At 44.2% G+C, this 16,065-nt stretch overlaps 2 protein-coding genes across 21 annotated transcripts in view; both read left to right on the plus strand.

Moving 5' to 3' along the window:
- The window catches only part of ppp1r9a (protein phosphatase 1, regulatory subunit 9A), a 343,843-nt gene that overhangs the window by 274,324 nt on the left and 53,454 nt on the right, over positions 1 to 16,065 (plus strand). For all 20 annotated transcript variants that reach the window (XM_078237727.1, XM_078237812.1, XM_078237839.1 and 17 more), the window contains one exon: positions 13,530 to 13,687. In XM_078237727.1, the coding sequence (XP_078093853.1) occupies positions 13,530 to 13,687 (158 nt within the window). The remainder of the gene's footprint in view (positions 1 to 13,529; positions 13,688 to 16,065) is intronic.
- On the plus strand, positions 3,947 to 4,276 carry LOC144509289 (histone H4-like). The gene has a single exon (XM_078237923.1). The coding sequence runs from the start codon at positions 3,947 to 3,949 to the stop codon at positions 4,256 to 4,258; it is 312 nt and encodes a 103-aa protein (XP_078094049.1). The 3' UTR covers positions 4,259 to 4,276.

Consider the following 16,065-nt stretch of genomic DNA (forward strand, 5'->3'; position numbering starts at 1 on the left):
TCTGGATAGAAATTGTCCCATTGGGCAGACACAGCACGGGTTAATGAGAGGCAGGTCATGTTTAACTGATTTATGGGATTTCTTTGAGGACATTACGTGCGCAGTGGAAAATGGGGAACCGGTGGATGTGGCATATCTGGATTTCCAGAAGGCATTCGACAAGGTGCAGCACAAAAGGCTGATGCATAAGATAAAGGTGCATGGCATTATGTAATGTATGAGCATGGATATAGGATTGGTTAACTAACAGAAAACAAAGAGTGGGAATAAATGGATGTTTTTCTGGTTGGGGATCAGTGACTAATGATGTCCCTCAGGGATCAGTGTTGGGACAGCAATTGTTTACAATTTACATAGCTGATTTGGAGTTGGGGACCAAGTGCAGTGTGTTAAAGTTCTCAGGTGACACTAAGATGAGTGGCAGAGCAAAATGGGTTGATTCTGGAGTTGAGAGAGTTGGCTTATGAGGAGATTGAGTAGACTGGAACTATATTCATTGGAATTTAGAAGAATGAGTGGGGATTTTATAGAAACATATAAAATTATGAAGGGAATTAATAAGATAGAAGCAGGGAGGTTGTTTCCACGGTGGGTGAAACTAGAACTAGGCGGCACAGCATCAAAATAAGGGGGAGCAGATTTAGGATTGAGTTGGGGCGTAACTTCTTCACCCAAAGGGTTGTGAATCTCTGGAATTCCCTGCCCAGTGAAGCAGTTGAGGCTACCCTGTTGAATGTTTTTAAGGCAAAGATAGATTTTTGAACAGTAAAGAAATTAAGGGTTATGGTGAGCAGGTGGGTAAGTGAAGCTGAGTCCATGAAAAGATCAGCCATGATCTTGTTGAATGGCGGAGCAGGCTCGAGGGGCCAGATGGCCTACTCCTGCTCCTAGTTCTTATATATTCTTATCGTGTATGCTCATTTCTAAGCCTACTTATCTGAATAAGGATATTAAATTTTCCTCTGTGGTAGTTGAACTAAAAATGGAGATAACGTTGATGGACAGTAAAATGATCAGGGACAATTTTGTCTATTGGGCAACCAACTCTAGTATGTATTCATACCAAAGAAATATTAATGAAACATCAACCTCATTAACATCAGGCTGAAAATACTGCTTACTATTTTAGGACTCCCAACATCAGCCTGAGGGTAAGTTTGGGGAATGGGCCGGAACTCATGATCACAGTGTGTGTGGTTCTCTCAATGTTAGTGACCAAGATTACTGGAAGCTGGTGCAGCATGCCAGCTCTTCTTAGCCCCTCCAAAAGTAATTCCAAGCTTAGTTTAGCTGGGCCTCTGGCTTCATTGTTTTTGAAAACCATATCTCCATGAACTGAATTTTTCTTTTAAAATATGGAAAGACATTATTATTCAGGCACAAGGGCTTTTATTTAAAGAAGGATCACAAGCTCACTTTTGGATTGGGAGCAAGACTGCCCTTTTCTAATAAATCACCTGACCAGCAGAGGGGAATGAGCTGTTTGTTTTGAACTGCAATCACTTTAATCGATGGGGGAAAAATGGTAAAGGCAAAGCTAGTGATTTACTGGCAATCACATGACAGAGTCGAGCTTTATGTTTTAGACCGGTTGTTTTTGAACTGTGGATGGGATTTTATGGGCTCGCTCACCCGGAAGCCGGAAAATTCCACCCAAGATCAACGGACCTTCCCATGCTCCACCCCAGTAAAATTCTGGCCTGTGTTTTGGGGAATAAACCAAAAATAAAGGCTGCCCTAACTCACGCCCTGTCTTGCCTGAACTTCCATGTGTGATTATCCATCTGCTGCCAGAGAATCCTCATCTGTGTATAACTTGTTTGCATTTGGAAACCTGAAAAACTGGGACGAGAAGAATTGACCCAACTCTATATTCACTTCCATGCCTGAGCTCCGTTGGTGTGAACATCCAGACAGCTACTGGGTCGAACGAGGAAGTGCCACATCGACAGCATTGAAACCTTGCAAACTATAAAACTTATTCTCCAAAGCCAATCTCTGCAGAGACCCCTATCTGTGTGTGCTTGTGTGCGTGCTGGGATACTTTAAAAAGGGATAGGTGGTTATGCTTCTAGAATATGTGGTGTGTCACGTGTGTGTTCCTGCAATTGACACTTTTAATACATTAATCATTACGTGTACTGCTTAAAGTCTCTTGGGTAAATAATTGGCCATTTTGCTTAGTTAATTTAAGTTTTAAATTAACGGTGCCAACTGTGGAATAGTAGGGCGAGATCTACTGTGCATTCCTCCCATCTTGGCCATAACAATTGCTCTGGAACTGATCAGTGTGCGTGGAATATGCTCTGACGAAATGAAACCTAAAATAGCTATCTGTGGTCCTCTGATCCAATCTGCATATTAAAAATACCTTGCCACCTAAGACAGGCAGTTGTTTTGAGGGTCATCAGTGGGCACCTTTCAAAATATCATCATGTTTGTAGGGATAAGATTTTCATTTTGGGGGCGGGAATTAAGAGATGCTAATAATCCAATTGTTGCATTCTGCCCCCATCTTAACACTGCCAGCATGCAGCATTTTCCCTAAGTAGCTTGGAGATGGACCTGTCACCGAAAGAATAGAGTCTGGCTGTGTCCAGAATGGGCAGGTTAAAACTTTCCAAAAAACCTCTGCCTGCTGCTGCTGCCAATGTAATCAGCAACCCATTTTTTGAACCTTCTGACCACTTTAAACTCACCACCCCATCTCCATCCTCACCACCCCATCTCCATCCTCACCACCCCATCTCCATCCTCACCACCCCATCTCCATCCTCACCCACCCACCTCCATCCTCACCCACCCACCTCCATCCTCACCCACCCACCTCCATCCTCACCCACCCACCTCCATCCTCACCCACCCACCTCCATCCTCACCCACCCACCTCCATCCTCACCCACCCACCTCCATCCTCACCCACCCACCTCCATCCTCACCCACCCACCTCCATCCTCACCCACCCACCTCCATCCTCACCCACCCACCTCCATCCTCACCCACCCACCTCCATCCTCACCCACCCACCTCCATCCTCACCCACCCACCTCCATCCTCACCCACCCACCTCCATCCTCACCCACCCACCTCCATCCTCACCCACCCACCTCCATCCTCACCCACCCACCTCCATCCTCACCCACCCACCTCCATCCTCACCCACCCACCTCCATCCTCACCCACCCACCTCCATCCTCACCCACCCACCTACATCCTCACCCACCCACCTCCATCCTCACCCACCCACCTCCATCCTCACCCACCCACCTCCATCCTCACCCACCCACCTCCATCCTCACCCACCCACCTCCATCCTCACCCACCCACCTCCATCCTCACCCACCCACCTCCATCCTCACCCACCCACCTCCATCCTCACCCACCCACCTCCATCCTCACCCACCCACCTCCATCCTCACCCACCCACCTCCATCCTCACCCACCCACCTCCATCCTCACCCACCCACCTCCATCCTCACCCACCCACCTCCATCCTCACCCACCCACCTCCATCCTCACCCACCCACCTCCATCCTCACCCACCCACCTCCATCCTCACCCACCCACCTCCATCCTCACCCACCCACCTCCATCCTCACCCACCCACCTCCATCCTCACCCACCCACCTCCATCCTCACCCACCCACCACCCTCGCTGAGACTGTGGTATGATAATAATGTCACTGGTCTAGTAATCCAGAGGCCCTGGCTAATGCTGTGGGAAATGGCTTCAAATACCACCATGGCAGTTTGTGGAATTGAAATGTAATTAATAAATTCAGTTAGTTATTGTTGCAAATGTGGGTAGCATAATTGTAGATTGGTATTGTAAAATGCTAAGGGAGAAAGTATTGCATGGTCCATTTAAAAGGTGGTGCTTTCTTTGTGTTTAGAGAGTTAAAAAGAAATGCAGGTACATATGGAGCCCGATCGTTTGGTATTGATCATGTCAGGTAGAGGGAAAGGTGGTAAAGGGCTCGGTAAAGGCGGAGCCAAGCGGCACCGCAAGGTTCTCCGCGACAATATCCAAGGCATTACCAAGCCTGCTATCAGGCGTCTGGCTCGCCGCGGAGGCGTCAAGCGTATCTCCGGCTTAATCTACGAGGAGGTCCGCGGGGTGTTGAAGGTGTTTTTGGAGAATGTGATCAGGGACTCGGTGACCTACACTGAACACGCCAAGCGCAAAACGGTGACTGCTATGGATGTGGTGTACGCCCTAAAGCGCCAGGGGCGGACCCTGTATGGCTTTGGTGGTTGAGGACAGTGTAAAGGGAACAGACTTTTATGGAGCCCAAACTGAAACACTTGTATCAAAAGGCCAAGCAGCAGTGTTACTGGGGCTACAGGCTTTCAGGCTGTTGAATTTTTTGAATTCAGCCAATCAATTTGAATTAGGCACTTAGACACCAAGAACTTATTAAATTTAAATCTTATGGTTTTGACAACCTCGGGCCAATCCTATTGTGGGAAATATTGATATGTTAGCAGAGGTATAAAAGAATGGGGGCAGTGGGACAAAAGGAGAGAGCATCTGCCACAGCTCACCCAGCTCTCAGCTCAAAGTCCCATCTAGATAGCAAAGAAGAGTCAACAGAGAAGGCCCAGAAATATTCTGGAAGACACATAACCTTGTTGCAATTTAGAGAGTAACTAAATGTTTTTTGTTAAATGAGTGGGAATTGTATTTATTGGAATGGCATACCATTAGAATCTTGTTTCATTCAGTTTGTTAATAGTTTAATAAAGTTGTTCACAGTTAGATAGATAAATTATTACGTGTTGATTTTAAAGTGAGCGTCAAGGATTTAATTTGTATTTAACCACGAGGAGTTGCTGAAGAGCAGGTCACACCATCACACAAACGTTTTACAGATTATGAGGCGAGGTACTCCTCTTTGGGGGTTTTGGTGTTAGTTCTCAGTGGGGGGAGTGGGGGGGGGGGTGGTGTTCAACCTCCACTTTATAACATTAAATCCATAATTGAAATCGGATGTAGTGATATTGACTGTGAAACTATCATTAATTGTCATAAAAATCCATCTGGTTTACTAATATCCTTTAGAGAAGGAAATCTGCTGTCCTTGCATACATGTTACTCAAGAATCTTAATTGCCCTCTGAAGTGGCCTAGCAAGCCACTCCGTTGTACTAAACATTTATAGAATTAAAAAAAAAATTGGTTTGACCACTCAGCATCATCCCAGGCATCGTAATGACAATGGAACACCCAACCGTCATCCCTGCAAAGTGCTCCTTAACATCTGAGACCTTGTACAAAAATTAAGAGAACTGTCCTATAGATCAGTCAAGTAACAACCTGACATAGTCATATTCACTGAATCATACCTAACAGCCCAATGTCCCAAGCATCACTGGGTATGTCTTGTCGAACAGGACTTGAGAGTGACATTGGCACACACGAGTGAGGGACTTCGAAGTACATCACGAAGAGTAGTTTAGTAGCACCACTTTTGACAGCTGGCTGAACTTACTACACATTATCCTCACCAATCTACCTATCGCAAGTGCATCTGTCTGTCACAGTATTGGTAGGAATGATCACCACATCGTCCTTGTGGAGACCAAGTCATAGAAATCATAGAAACCCTACAGTGCAGAAGGAGGCCATTCGGCCCATCGAGTCTGCACCGACCACAATCCCACCCAGGCCCTACCCCCACATATTTACCCGCTAATCCCTCTAACCTACACATCCCAGGACTCTAAGGGGCAATTTTTAACCTGGCCAATCAACCTAACCCGCACATCTTTGGACTGTGGGAGGAAACCCACGCAGACACGAGGAGAATGTGCAAACTCCACACAGACAGTGACCCGAGCCGGGAATCGAACCCGGGACCCGGGAGCTGTGAAGCAGCAGTGCTAACCACTGTGCTACCGTGCCGCCCCAACCTTAACAATGAGAATACCTGCCCTCATGTTTTGTGGCATTAACATTAGGTTAGATGGGATAAATTCAATGTATCTAGCAACTCAAAACAATGTATCTATCCATAAGGGATTGTGGACCATCAACAGCAGCAAATTTGTGTTCAACCACGATCTGTAACCTCATGGCTCAGCATTTCCATCATACTAATCTCAAAATCAAGCCAAGGGAATAACCCTAGTTCAAGGAAGATTGTTGGGGAGCATGCCAGGTACTGCATAAGGCATACCTATATATGAAGTGTTAATCTGGTGAAGCTACAAAACAGGACAAGCGTATCAAACAGCGGAAGCAGCATCCAATAGACAGAGCTAAGCGATCCACAACCAGTGGACCAGATCAAAGCTGTGCAGCCCAGCCACATCCAGTTGTGAAGGAGGAGGAAGCTCCACTAATTTCTTCTTTCTCAATAATAGTTGAGCCCAGTCTGTCAATGCAAAAGACAAGGCTGAAGTATTTGCAGATATGCCATGTGGATGATCAATTTCAAACTCCCCTCCAGCATCGTAGTCTTCAGCTAATTTGACACATTCCATGTGAATTCAAGAAACAGCTGATAGCACAGGACACTGCAAAGGTAATGGGCCTGGACAACACCCGGCAGTTGTACTGAAGACCTGTTGCTTGCTGGTCTAGCTGTTCCAGGAACAACTACAACATTGGTATCAAGAAATCATAGAAACCCTACAGTGCAGAAGGAGGCCATTCGGCCCATCGAGTCTGCACCGACCACAATCCCACCCAGGCCCTACCCCCACATATTTACCCGCTAATCCCTCTAACCTACACATCTCAGGGGCAATTTTAACCTGGCCAATCAACCTAACCCGCACATCTTTGGACTGTGGGAGGAAACCGGAGGAAACCCACGCAAACACGAGAATGTGCAAACTCCACACAGACAGTGACCCGAGCCGGGAATCAAACCCAGGACCCTGGAGCTGTGAAGCAGCAGTGCTAACCACTGTGCTACCGTGCCGTCTGACCAACCTGACCAATGTGGAAAATCTCGCAGATATGTCCTGTCCACAAAAAAGGACAAATCCAATCCAGCCAATTACTGCCCTATCAGTCTACTCTTGCTCATCAGTAAGCTAATGAAAGCTAACAGTGCTATCAAGCAGCACTTGCATTACAATTACCTTTAAGTTTAAGTTTATTTGCTCGTGTCACAAGTTGGCTTACATTAACACTGCAACGAAGTTACTGTGAAAATCCTCTAGTCGCCAAACTCTGGTGCCTGTTCGGGTACCCTGAGGGAGAATTTTAGCATAGCTAATGCACCTAACCAGCACATCTTTGGACTGTAGGAGGAAACCCATGCAGACACGGAGAATGTGCAGATTCTGCACAGACAGTGACCCAAGCCAGGAGTCGAACCCGGGTCTCTGGCACTCTGAGGCAGCAGTGGTAACCACCATGCCACCCATAATTAGCTCACTTTGGGTTCTGCCAGGGGCATTCAACTCTTGACTTGTTTATAATTTTGGCTCAAATATGGACAAAAGAGCTGAATTCAAGAGGCAAGGTGAGAGTTGCTGGCGCTTGATATCTAGACAGCTTTTGACTGTGTCATCAAGGAGCCTTCGCAAAATTGAAGTAATCAGGAATCGGGAAGATTTCTCTGCTGGTTGGAGTCATACCCAGCATTGGTTGTGGTTGTTGAAAGCTAACCACCTCAGTCCCAGGGCATCGTTGCAGGAGTTCCAGTACCATTTGCAACTCCTCAGATACTGAGGCAATTCACATTGATATGAGCAAGAACTGGAAAATGTTGAAGCATTGGGTGATAAATAGTGTATGTAACATTCACTCCACACAAGGCAGGCAGTGACCCTCTATTACAAACTAACCAACTCTCCTTGACATTCAATGGCATTACCATTACTGAGTCCCCCACTATCAACATTTTGTGGCTTACCGTTGACCAAAAACTGAACTGGACCATCCAAATAAATACTGTGGCTACAAGGGCAGGTTAGAGACTGGGAATTTTGTAGCAAATGACTCACCTCCCATTTCCCCAAAGTCTATCCACCAACTACAAGGCACGAGTCAGGAGTATGATGGAATATTCTCCACTTGCCTGGATGATTGCCACTCAAACAACACTCAAGAATCTCAGCATCATCCAGAAAAAACCTGCTTGGTTGACACTCACTCCACACCATTGCACAATGGCAACAGTGTGTATCATATACAAGATGCATTGCAGCAACTCACTAAGGCTCCTCCTTTCAAACCTGCACCCTCTCACCTAGAAGGGCAAGGACAGCAGGCACGTAGGAACACACCACTTCTGTAAATTCCCCTTAAAGCCTCGCACCTCCCTGAGTTGGAACTAGATTGCCAATTCTTCACTGTTGCTAGTTGAAAATCCTGGACCACCCTGACAGCATTTTTGGGGGTACCTGCATCAGATGTACTGCATGTGGTTCAAGAAAGTAGCTCACCACTGCTTTCTCAAGGGAAATGCAGAATTGCCAATAAAATGCTGGTCCAATGACACCCACAACTTATGAAAAGAAAATGTATCTGTTCACCCTCACCTCATCACAAATTATTTGCTTTATGAGCAGCATTAATAGACCCTGTTTTAATGGTTGGAAACCATTTAATAGCCTCCCAAAAAAATCCCTGAGTAAACAACCATACTTTTCAAACCACCTACATAAACTAAATCAAGCAATTGTAAAATTATTAGGTAATTGGATTGTAGCCAAGAGCCCATAAAACTCCCCAATTAAATAAATAAATTCAGAACGGCTATCTCAATGGATGTCTAGACTGAATACTTAAAATTAATGTGAAAGTCCCAAACATTTCCGTTCTAGGCTACCCTTCAATAGTGTGAAATGTACTATACCATTTTATCCATTAGATGAACTTCTTTAACTTGCCTAAAGACTGTTCCATATTTACAATGTTGATCTTTTACACAGTAAGAGTTTTAACAACAACAGGTTAAAGTCCAACAGGTTTATTTGGTAGCAAATACCATTAGCTTTCGGAGTGCTGCTCCTCGCTCCGAAAGCTAATGGCTTTTGCTACCAATTAAACCTGTTGGACTTTAACCTGGTGTTGTTAAAACTCTTACTGTGTTCACCCCAGTCCAACGCCGGCATCTCCACATCATGACTACGATCTTTTACATGACAGCTTGCCGATGGCAGAAATAACATTTGGCACACACATTAAGGGCTTGTTCCATCTTCCAGTCAAATCACTGTCATAACACACCTTAATGAACACAGATACAACTCGTTACAGCATTTAATGATGAACGGTAAAGGAGACAAAATTATTTTATCTTTTAAACTCCTCCCATTTCCAATATGGTTCACATCTCCATGCTGTTGGTGTAAAACTCGACAGCTGTGAAAGTCTGGCCGTCTCCATGAAAATTAAGTTACTTGAAGTGGGTTCTCAATGTGCTCAAAGTACTGTCACTTGTCTTCTGTTCCCTCCCTCACTCCTGTGAAAATGACTGAAGGCACAAACCATAGCGGGAATTCTGGATCCCCCACTTGGCGGTTATTCTTTCTGATCCCAAACATAGAAATCTGGCCCTGGGTGTTACGGTTCTATGGCTACCAATCCCATTTTGAGGCCTTCCATAACTTGTTACTGTCAGGAGATAAATTAAAAATTGGCCCCATCATTTAAAAATTAGGAACCAAAATAGCTATTAACACCTCCAGTCTAGTGCTTGCTTAAGTATATGCTATCCAACACTGTTATTTTCCACAGCAATTTAGTTTCCTGAAGGAAAGATTTGCACAATTTCTCCCTAACCACCAAAAACATTCGAGTGAAATTGCAAAGTTTCTGCCATTCTCATGTTTCTATCATTTAATATTGCCACTTGCTTTCCATGGTTTGTTGTTTTCTATGCAATATTTGTCATCCTTGCCTATCTCATCCTGGTTGCTTTCAGAACATTCATGAATTACCAAGCTAGTTCTTTAGAAGGATTTAGTCAACATGACATTCATTTCCTTTTGCTGGGTATTCCACAGATCCTACTGTTCTTGGTAGAAGAGGAATGGGTAGAAATTCTTCCAATCTCTACATTTAATCAAACTAAGATTTATCTACTGTTCTTCAGATTGGCTATATTGCCCAGGCTATTTTTTTTATTTTCTGCTTATTTATTACAAGCCACAAAGACTTTTATTCCTGAAGATAGAAGAAGGATTTGCATTTACACACCATTTAAAACTTTGACTTCAAAAACACTGTACAGCCAGTGAAGCATTTTATAATGTGAAAATGGCAAGAAAGTTTTTCTGGATAGTTGAGGGATAAATGTAGGTCAAGACGCAGACAAACTCCCTGCTCTTCTTTGAAATCATGCCATATGATTTACTTAGCTGAACAGGCAGAAATAATTTCATGAGGATGTGTTAACAACAAGAAAATTCAAACCTAAATGGGAGGCAATGGCCTAGTGGTGGTATCGCTAGAGTATTAATCCAGAAACTCAGCAAATGTTCTGGGAACCCAGGTTTGAATCCCACCACGGCAGATGGTGGCATATTCAATAAAAAATACCAGGAATTAAGAATCTACTGATGACCATGAAACCATTGTTAATTGTCAGAAAAACCCATCCAGTTCACGAATGTCCTTTGGAACATAAGAACGAGGAGCAGGAATAAGCCATCTGGCCCCTCGAGCCTGCTCTGCCATTCAATAAGATCATGGCTGATCTTTTCGTGGACTCAGCTCCAGTTACCCGCTCGCTCACCATAACGCTTAATTCCTTTACTGTTCAAAAACTTATCTATCCTTGCCTTAAAAACATTCAACGAGGTAGCCTCAACTGCTTCACTGGGAATTCCACAGATTCACAACCCTTTGTGTGAAGAAGTTCCTCCTCAACTCAGTCCTAAATCTGCTCCCCCTTATTTTGAGGCCTTGCCCCTAGTTCTGTTTGTAATATATAAATGATTTGGAGGAAAATGTAACTGGTTTGATTAGTAAGTTTGCGGATGACACAAAGGTTGGCGGATTTGCGGATAGCGATGAGGACCATCAGAGGATACAGCAGGATATAGATCAGTTGGAGACTTGGGCGGAGAGATGGCAGATGGAGTTTAATCCAGACAAATGTGAGGTAATACATTTTGGAAGGTCTAATACAGATAGGAAATATACAGTAATGGCAGAACCCTTAAGAGTATTGATAGGCAAAGGGTGGGTGTACAGGTACACAGGTCACTGAAAGTGGCAATGCAGGTGGAGAAGGTAGTCAAGAAATCATACGGCGTGCTTGCCTTCATCGGCCGGGGCATTGAGTTTAAAAATTGGCAAGTCATGTTGACACTTTATAGAACCTTAGTTAGGCCGCACTTGGAATATAGTGTTCAATTCTGGTCGCCACACTACCAGAAGGATGTGGAGGCTATGGAGAGGGTACAGAAAAGATTTACCAGGATGTTGTATGGTATGGAGGGCATTAGCTATGAGGAGAGGTTGGAGAAACTTGGTTTGTTCTCACTGGAACGATGGAGGTTGAGGGGCGACCTGATAGAAGTCTACAAAATTCATAGAAATAGAAACCCTACAGTACAGAAAGAGGCCATTAGGCCCATCAAGTCTGCACCGACCACAATCCCACCCAGGCCCTACCACCATATCCCTACAAATTTACCCACTAATCCCTCTAACCTACACATCTCAGGACACTAAGGGCAATTTTTACCATGGCCAATCAACCTAACCCGCACATCTTTGGACTGTGGGAGGAAACCGGAGCACCCGGAGGAAACCCACGCAGACACGAGGAGAATGTGCAAACTCCACACAGACAGTGACCCAAGCCGGGAGTCGAACCCAGGTCCCTGGAGCTGTGAAGCAGCAGTGCTAACCACTTTGCTACCGTGCCGCCCATGAGATTATGAGAGGCATGGACAGAGTGGATAATCAGAAGCTTTTTCCCAGGGTGGAAGAGTCAATTACTAGGGGGCACAGGTTTAAGGTGCGAGGGTCAGGATTTGAAGTAGATGTACGAGGCAGATGTTTTTACTCAGAGGGTGGTGGGTGCCTGGAACTCGTTGCCAGGGGAGGTAGTGGAAGCGGGTACGATAGTGACTTTTAAGATGCATTTTGACAAATACATGAATAGGATGGGAATAGTGTGATATGGTCCCCGCAAGGATAGGGGGTTTTACTTAAGTCGGGCAGCATGGTTGGTGCAGGCTTGGAGGGCCAAAGGGCCTGTTCTTTGTTCTTTGTAGTTCTAATTTCACCTGCCAGTGGAAACAACTTCCCTGCTTCTATCTTATCTATTCCCTTCATAATCTTATATGTTTCTATAAGATCTGCCCTCATTCTTCTGAATTCCAATGAGTATAGCCCCAGTCGACTCAGTCTCTCCTCATGAGCCAATCCTCTCAACTCCGGAATCAACCTAGTGAATCTCTTCTATACCCCCTCCAGTGCCAGTATATCTTTTCTCAATTAAGGAGACCAAAACTGCACACACTACTCCAGGTGTGGCCTCACCAGCATCTTGTACAGCTACAACATAACCTCGCCGTTTTTAAACTCCAACCTTCTCGCAATGAAGGACAAAATTCTTGCCTTCTTAATTATCTGTTGCACCTGCAAACCAACGTTTTGTGATTCATGCATAAGGACATCCAGGTCCCTCTGCACATCAGCATCCTGCAATTTTTTACCATTTAAATAATAGTCCATTTTGCTGTTATTCCTACCAAAATGGATGACCTCACATTTACCAACATTGTACTCCATCTGCCAGATACTTGCCCACTTACTTAGCCTATCTATATCCCTTTGCAGACGTTCAGCGTCCTCTGCACGCTTTGTTCTACTAGTCATCTTAGTGTCATCTGCGAATTTTGACACACTACACTTGGTCCCCAATTCCAAATCATCTATGTAAATCGTAAACAATTGCAGTCCCAACACTTATTCCTGAGGCACTGATCGTCAACCAGAAAAACACCCATTTACCCCCACTTATTGCTTTCTGTTACTTAGCCAATCCTCTGTCCATGTAATACATTACCCGTAACACCGTGCACCTTTATCTTATGCAGCAGCCTTTTGTGCGGCACCTTGTCGAATGCCTTCTGAAAATCAGATATACCACATCCACAAGTTCCCCATTGTCTACTGTGCACGTAATGTTCTCAAAGAATTCCACCAAAATAGTCAAACATGACCTGCCCTTCATGAACCCGTACTACGTCTTCCCAATGGGACAACTTATATCCAGATGTCTCGCTATTTCTTCCTTCATGATAGATTCAAGTGTTTTCCCTACTACAGACGTTAAGCTACCCGGGCGCGTTGAAATCTCTCAGCCCACTGCGCTGAATCGCCCCCTGTATGTTTTCAATAAGGAGTTGGATTTAACTCTTGGGTCATGATCATACTGAATGGCAGAGCAGGCACGAAGGGCCAAATGACTTCCTGCTCTTTAATTCCATGTTTCTAGATGTTGATTAATAACTGGCCTGTTTGATGGTAATCCTTGCAACTGATTGAGTTATTTGCAATAAAACTAGTTCCATTTGCAATTTTATTATCTTTACTTTTGCTTTCAGATTTTAATGAAGCAATACCTGAAACGGAGAGACTGGACAGCAAAGTGCTAAAGGCTCGAGCTCATCTTTCGGGCAAATCAAAACGACAGCGGCCAACTAGGTCTCAGATGCATGACAGTGTCAGTTCAACTGATGGTGATGACAGTCTTGAGCGGAAGGTAAATGTAACATCTCTTTTAAGAATCATTTGCATTCTTTAATGAGGCTTCAATTTTATTAACTTGCCAAGAAACCCTAACTTGTAGAAGTATCACCTTATTCTTTAATCCAAATTTTACAGCAAAATCTTGTCTAGTGAACACTGATGTTGCCTTGGAACCATGCCCAACATATGCCAAAGGAATTGTAAAAATATTTCAAAATTTTATTCCTGAAAGTGAAGCACTATCTTTTCAAAAATGTTTGTTCATTAATGTTGTTTTGAGATTCATTTATTTCAAAATAATGGCATCATTACGAGACCCCCAAGGCAGCCACAGAGATGGTACAACTGAAACCATTTGCTTGCACGGATCATCATCAAATAGACCATCAGGTTTGTGAAGCTGCAGTTTTGGTGCCTGTATTCATTGGGTTGTACCCTGCAGAACACTCCAGGGTCTCACACATTGAAGTGGTCTGCTGCACTCTCCATAATATGGGCCTCTAGAGAGGTATGGATCTTGAAGCGCGTGAGGCCCTGAAATGGCATAGCTCATTGGAGGAAGAGGAGGATCAAGATGCAGACCGTTGAGATGCCCCTGTGCAGGCATGTTTTGACCTAGCACAGGGCTTGAGACGGTTTCTGTGTTCTGCATCTTCTGATGAAATGTCTGGTCACTCCTTTTAACCAAAACCTTTCTTCTTTGAAGGTATTTCTGTATACCCTCCATGGCCTACACAATATTCTACGGCCTAACCAATTATTTGCAGACTTACGACTTTGTTTTTTTCCTTTTTTTTCCTGTTTCCATTTATTCATATAGATCTCAAATTCAGGCCCTCTTTCTTGGAACTTCATGTTTGAATCCCTCCAATTAGATTTGCGCCCCTGCCACGATACCAAAGTCACTTTTATTGAAGTCACAATTTACAACCTGTTTGACTGACAAAGGCAAACTATCCCTCCTAGTTCTTCTCAATTTCTCTGAAGCCTTTGACACAATTGATCACACCATTCTCCTCCAATGCCTCTTCAATGTCATCCAGCTGGGTGAGACTGAACTCACTTTGCCCTTTCTTAACCATCTATTGTAGCTAGAAAATCATCTAAAAAGACTTCTCTTTCTGCTTTGCTGCTGCATCTTTTTCTTTCATGCTCCCCGAGACTCTATCCCTGGTCGTCTCCTATTCTCATCTGCATACTGCTCTTTGGCATATCATCCAGAAGCAAGTTAGTTTCCATGTGTTGAAAACACCAAGCTCTACCTCACTGCTACCTTTCTGGGTCCTTCCACTATCTCTAAATTGTCAAAACGCTTTTCTGATATTCAATACTTTTGGTCATCTGATCTAATATTTTCTTAAGTGGCTCAGTGTATATTTTGTTTTCTTCTGACTTTGTGAAGCACCTTGGGATGTTTAATTACCTTAAGGGTGCTGTATAAATACAAGTTGTTATTTAATAAAACCTGGGATCTCATTTTTTTTAAAAACACCTTTATCAACTTATTCTGCTTTTAATGATTTGGGTAAGCGAATCCTAAGTCTATTCCAGTAAAGCTCAAAGAACTTTCGAATGAGCACTTTAGAGGAACCTGGACTCAACATTGAGTTCAACAGTTTTAGATCATAACCTTCACTCCAATTTGTTTTGATTTTTGTTGATGATTTCGAATCATAGAACTGTAGAGTACAGAAGAGGCCCTTTGGCCCATTGAGTCTGCACTGACATACAAGAAACTCCTGAACTCCCATCTAATCCCATCTACAAGCACTTGGCCCACAGCCTTGAATGTTATGATGTGCCAAGTATTCATCCAGTACTTTTTAAAGGATGTGAGGCAACTCACCTCCACCACCCTCCCAGGCAGCTCATTCCAGGGTAAACCACACTCTGGGTAAAAATGTTTTTCCTCACATCCTCCCCTAAACCTCTTGCCCCTTACCTTGAACCAGTGTCCCTTGTGACTGGCCCTTCAACTAAGGGGAACAGCTGCTACTTATTCACTCTGTCCATGTCCCTCATAATCTCACCTCAATTAGGTCGTCCCTCAGTCTTCTCTGCCCCAATGAAAACAACCCAAGCCTACCCAACCTCTCTCCATAACTTAAATGTTCCATCCCAGGCAGCATCCTGATGAATCTCTTCTGCACCTCCTCCAGTGCAATCACATCTTTTCTATATGTGGCGACCAGAACTGCACACAGTACTTTAGCTGTACCCTCACCAAAGTTCAATGCAACTCCAACATGACTTCCCTGCTTTTGTAACCTGTGCCTCAATTTATAAAGGCAAGTGTCCCATATGCCCTTTTCACAACCCTACTAACGTGTCCTTCTGCCTAGAGAGATCTGTGGACAAATACACCAAGGTCCCTTGTTCCCCAGAACTTCC

This window comes from Mustelus asterias, chromosome 2 (assembly GCF_964213995.1).
Source record: "Mustelus asterias chromosome 2, sMusAst1.hap1.1, whole genome shotgun sequence".
Classification (NCBI taxonomy): domain Eukaryota; kingdom Metazoa; phylum Chordata; class Chondrichthyes; order Carcharhiniformes; family Triakidae; genus Mustelus; species Mustelus asterias.

Coding starts and splice junctions, on each gene's coding strand:
- LOC144509289 (XM_078237923.1), top strand. CDS start 3,947: ATGTCAGGTAGAGGGAAAGGTGGTAAAGGGCTCGGTAAAGGCGGAGCC.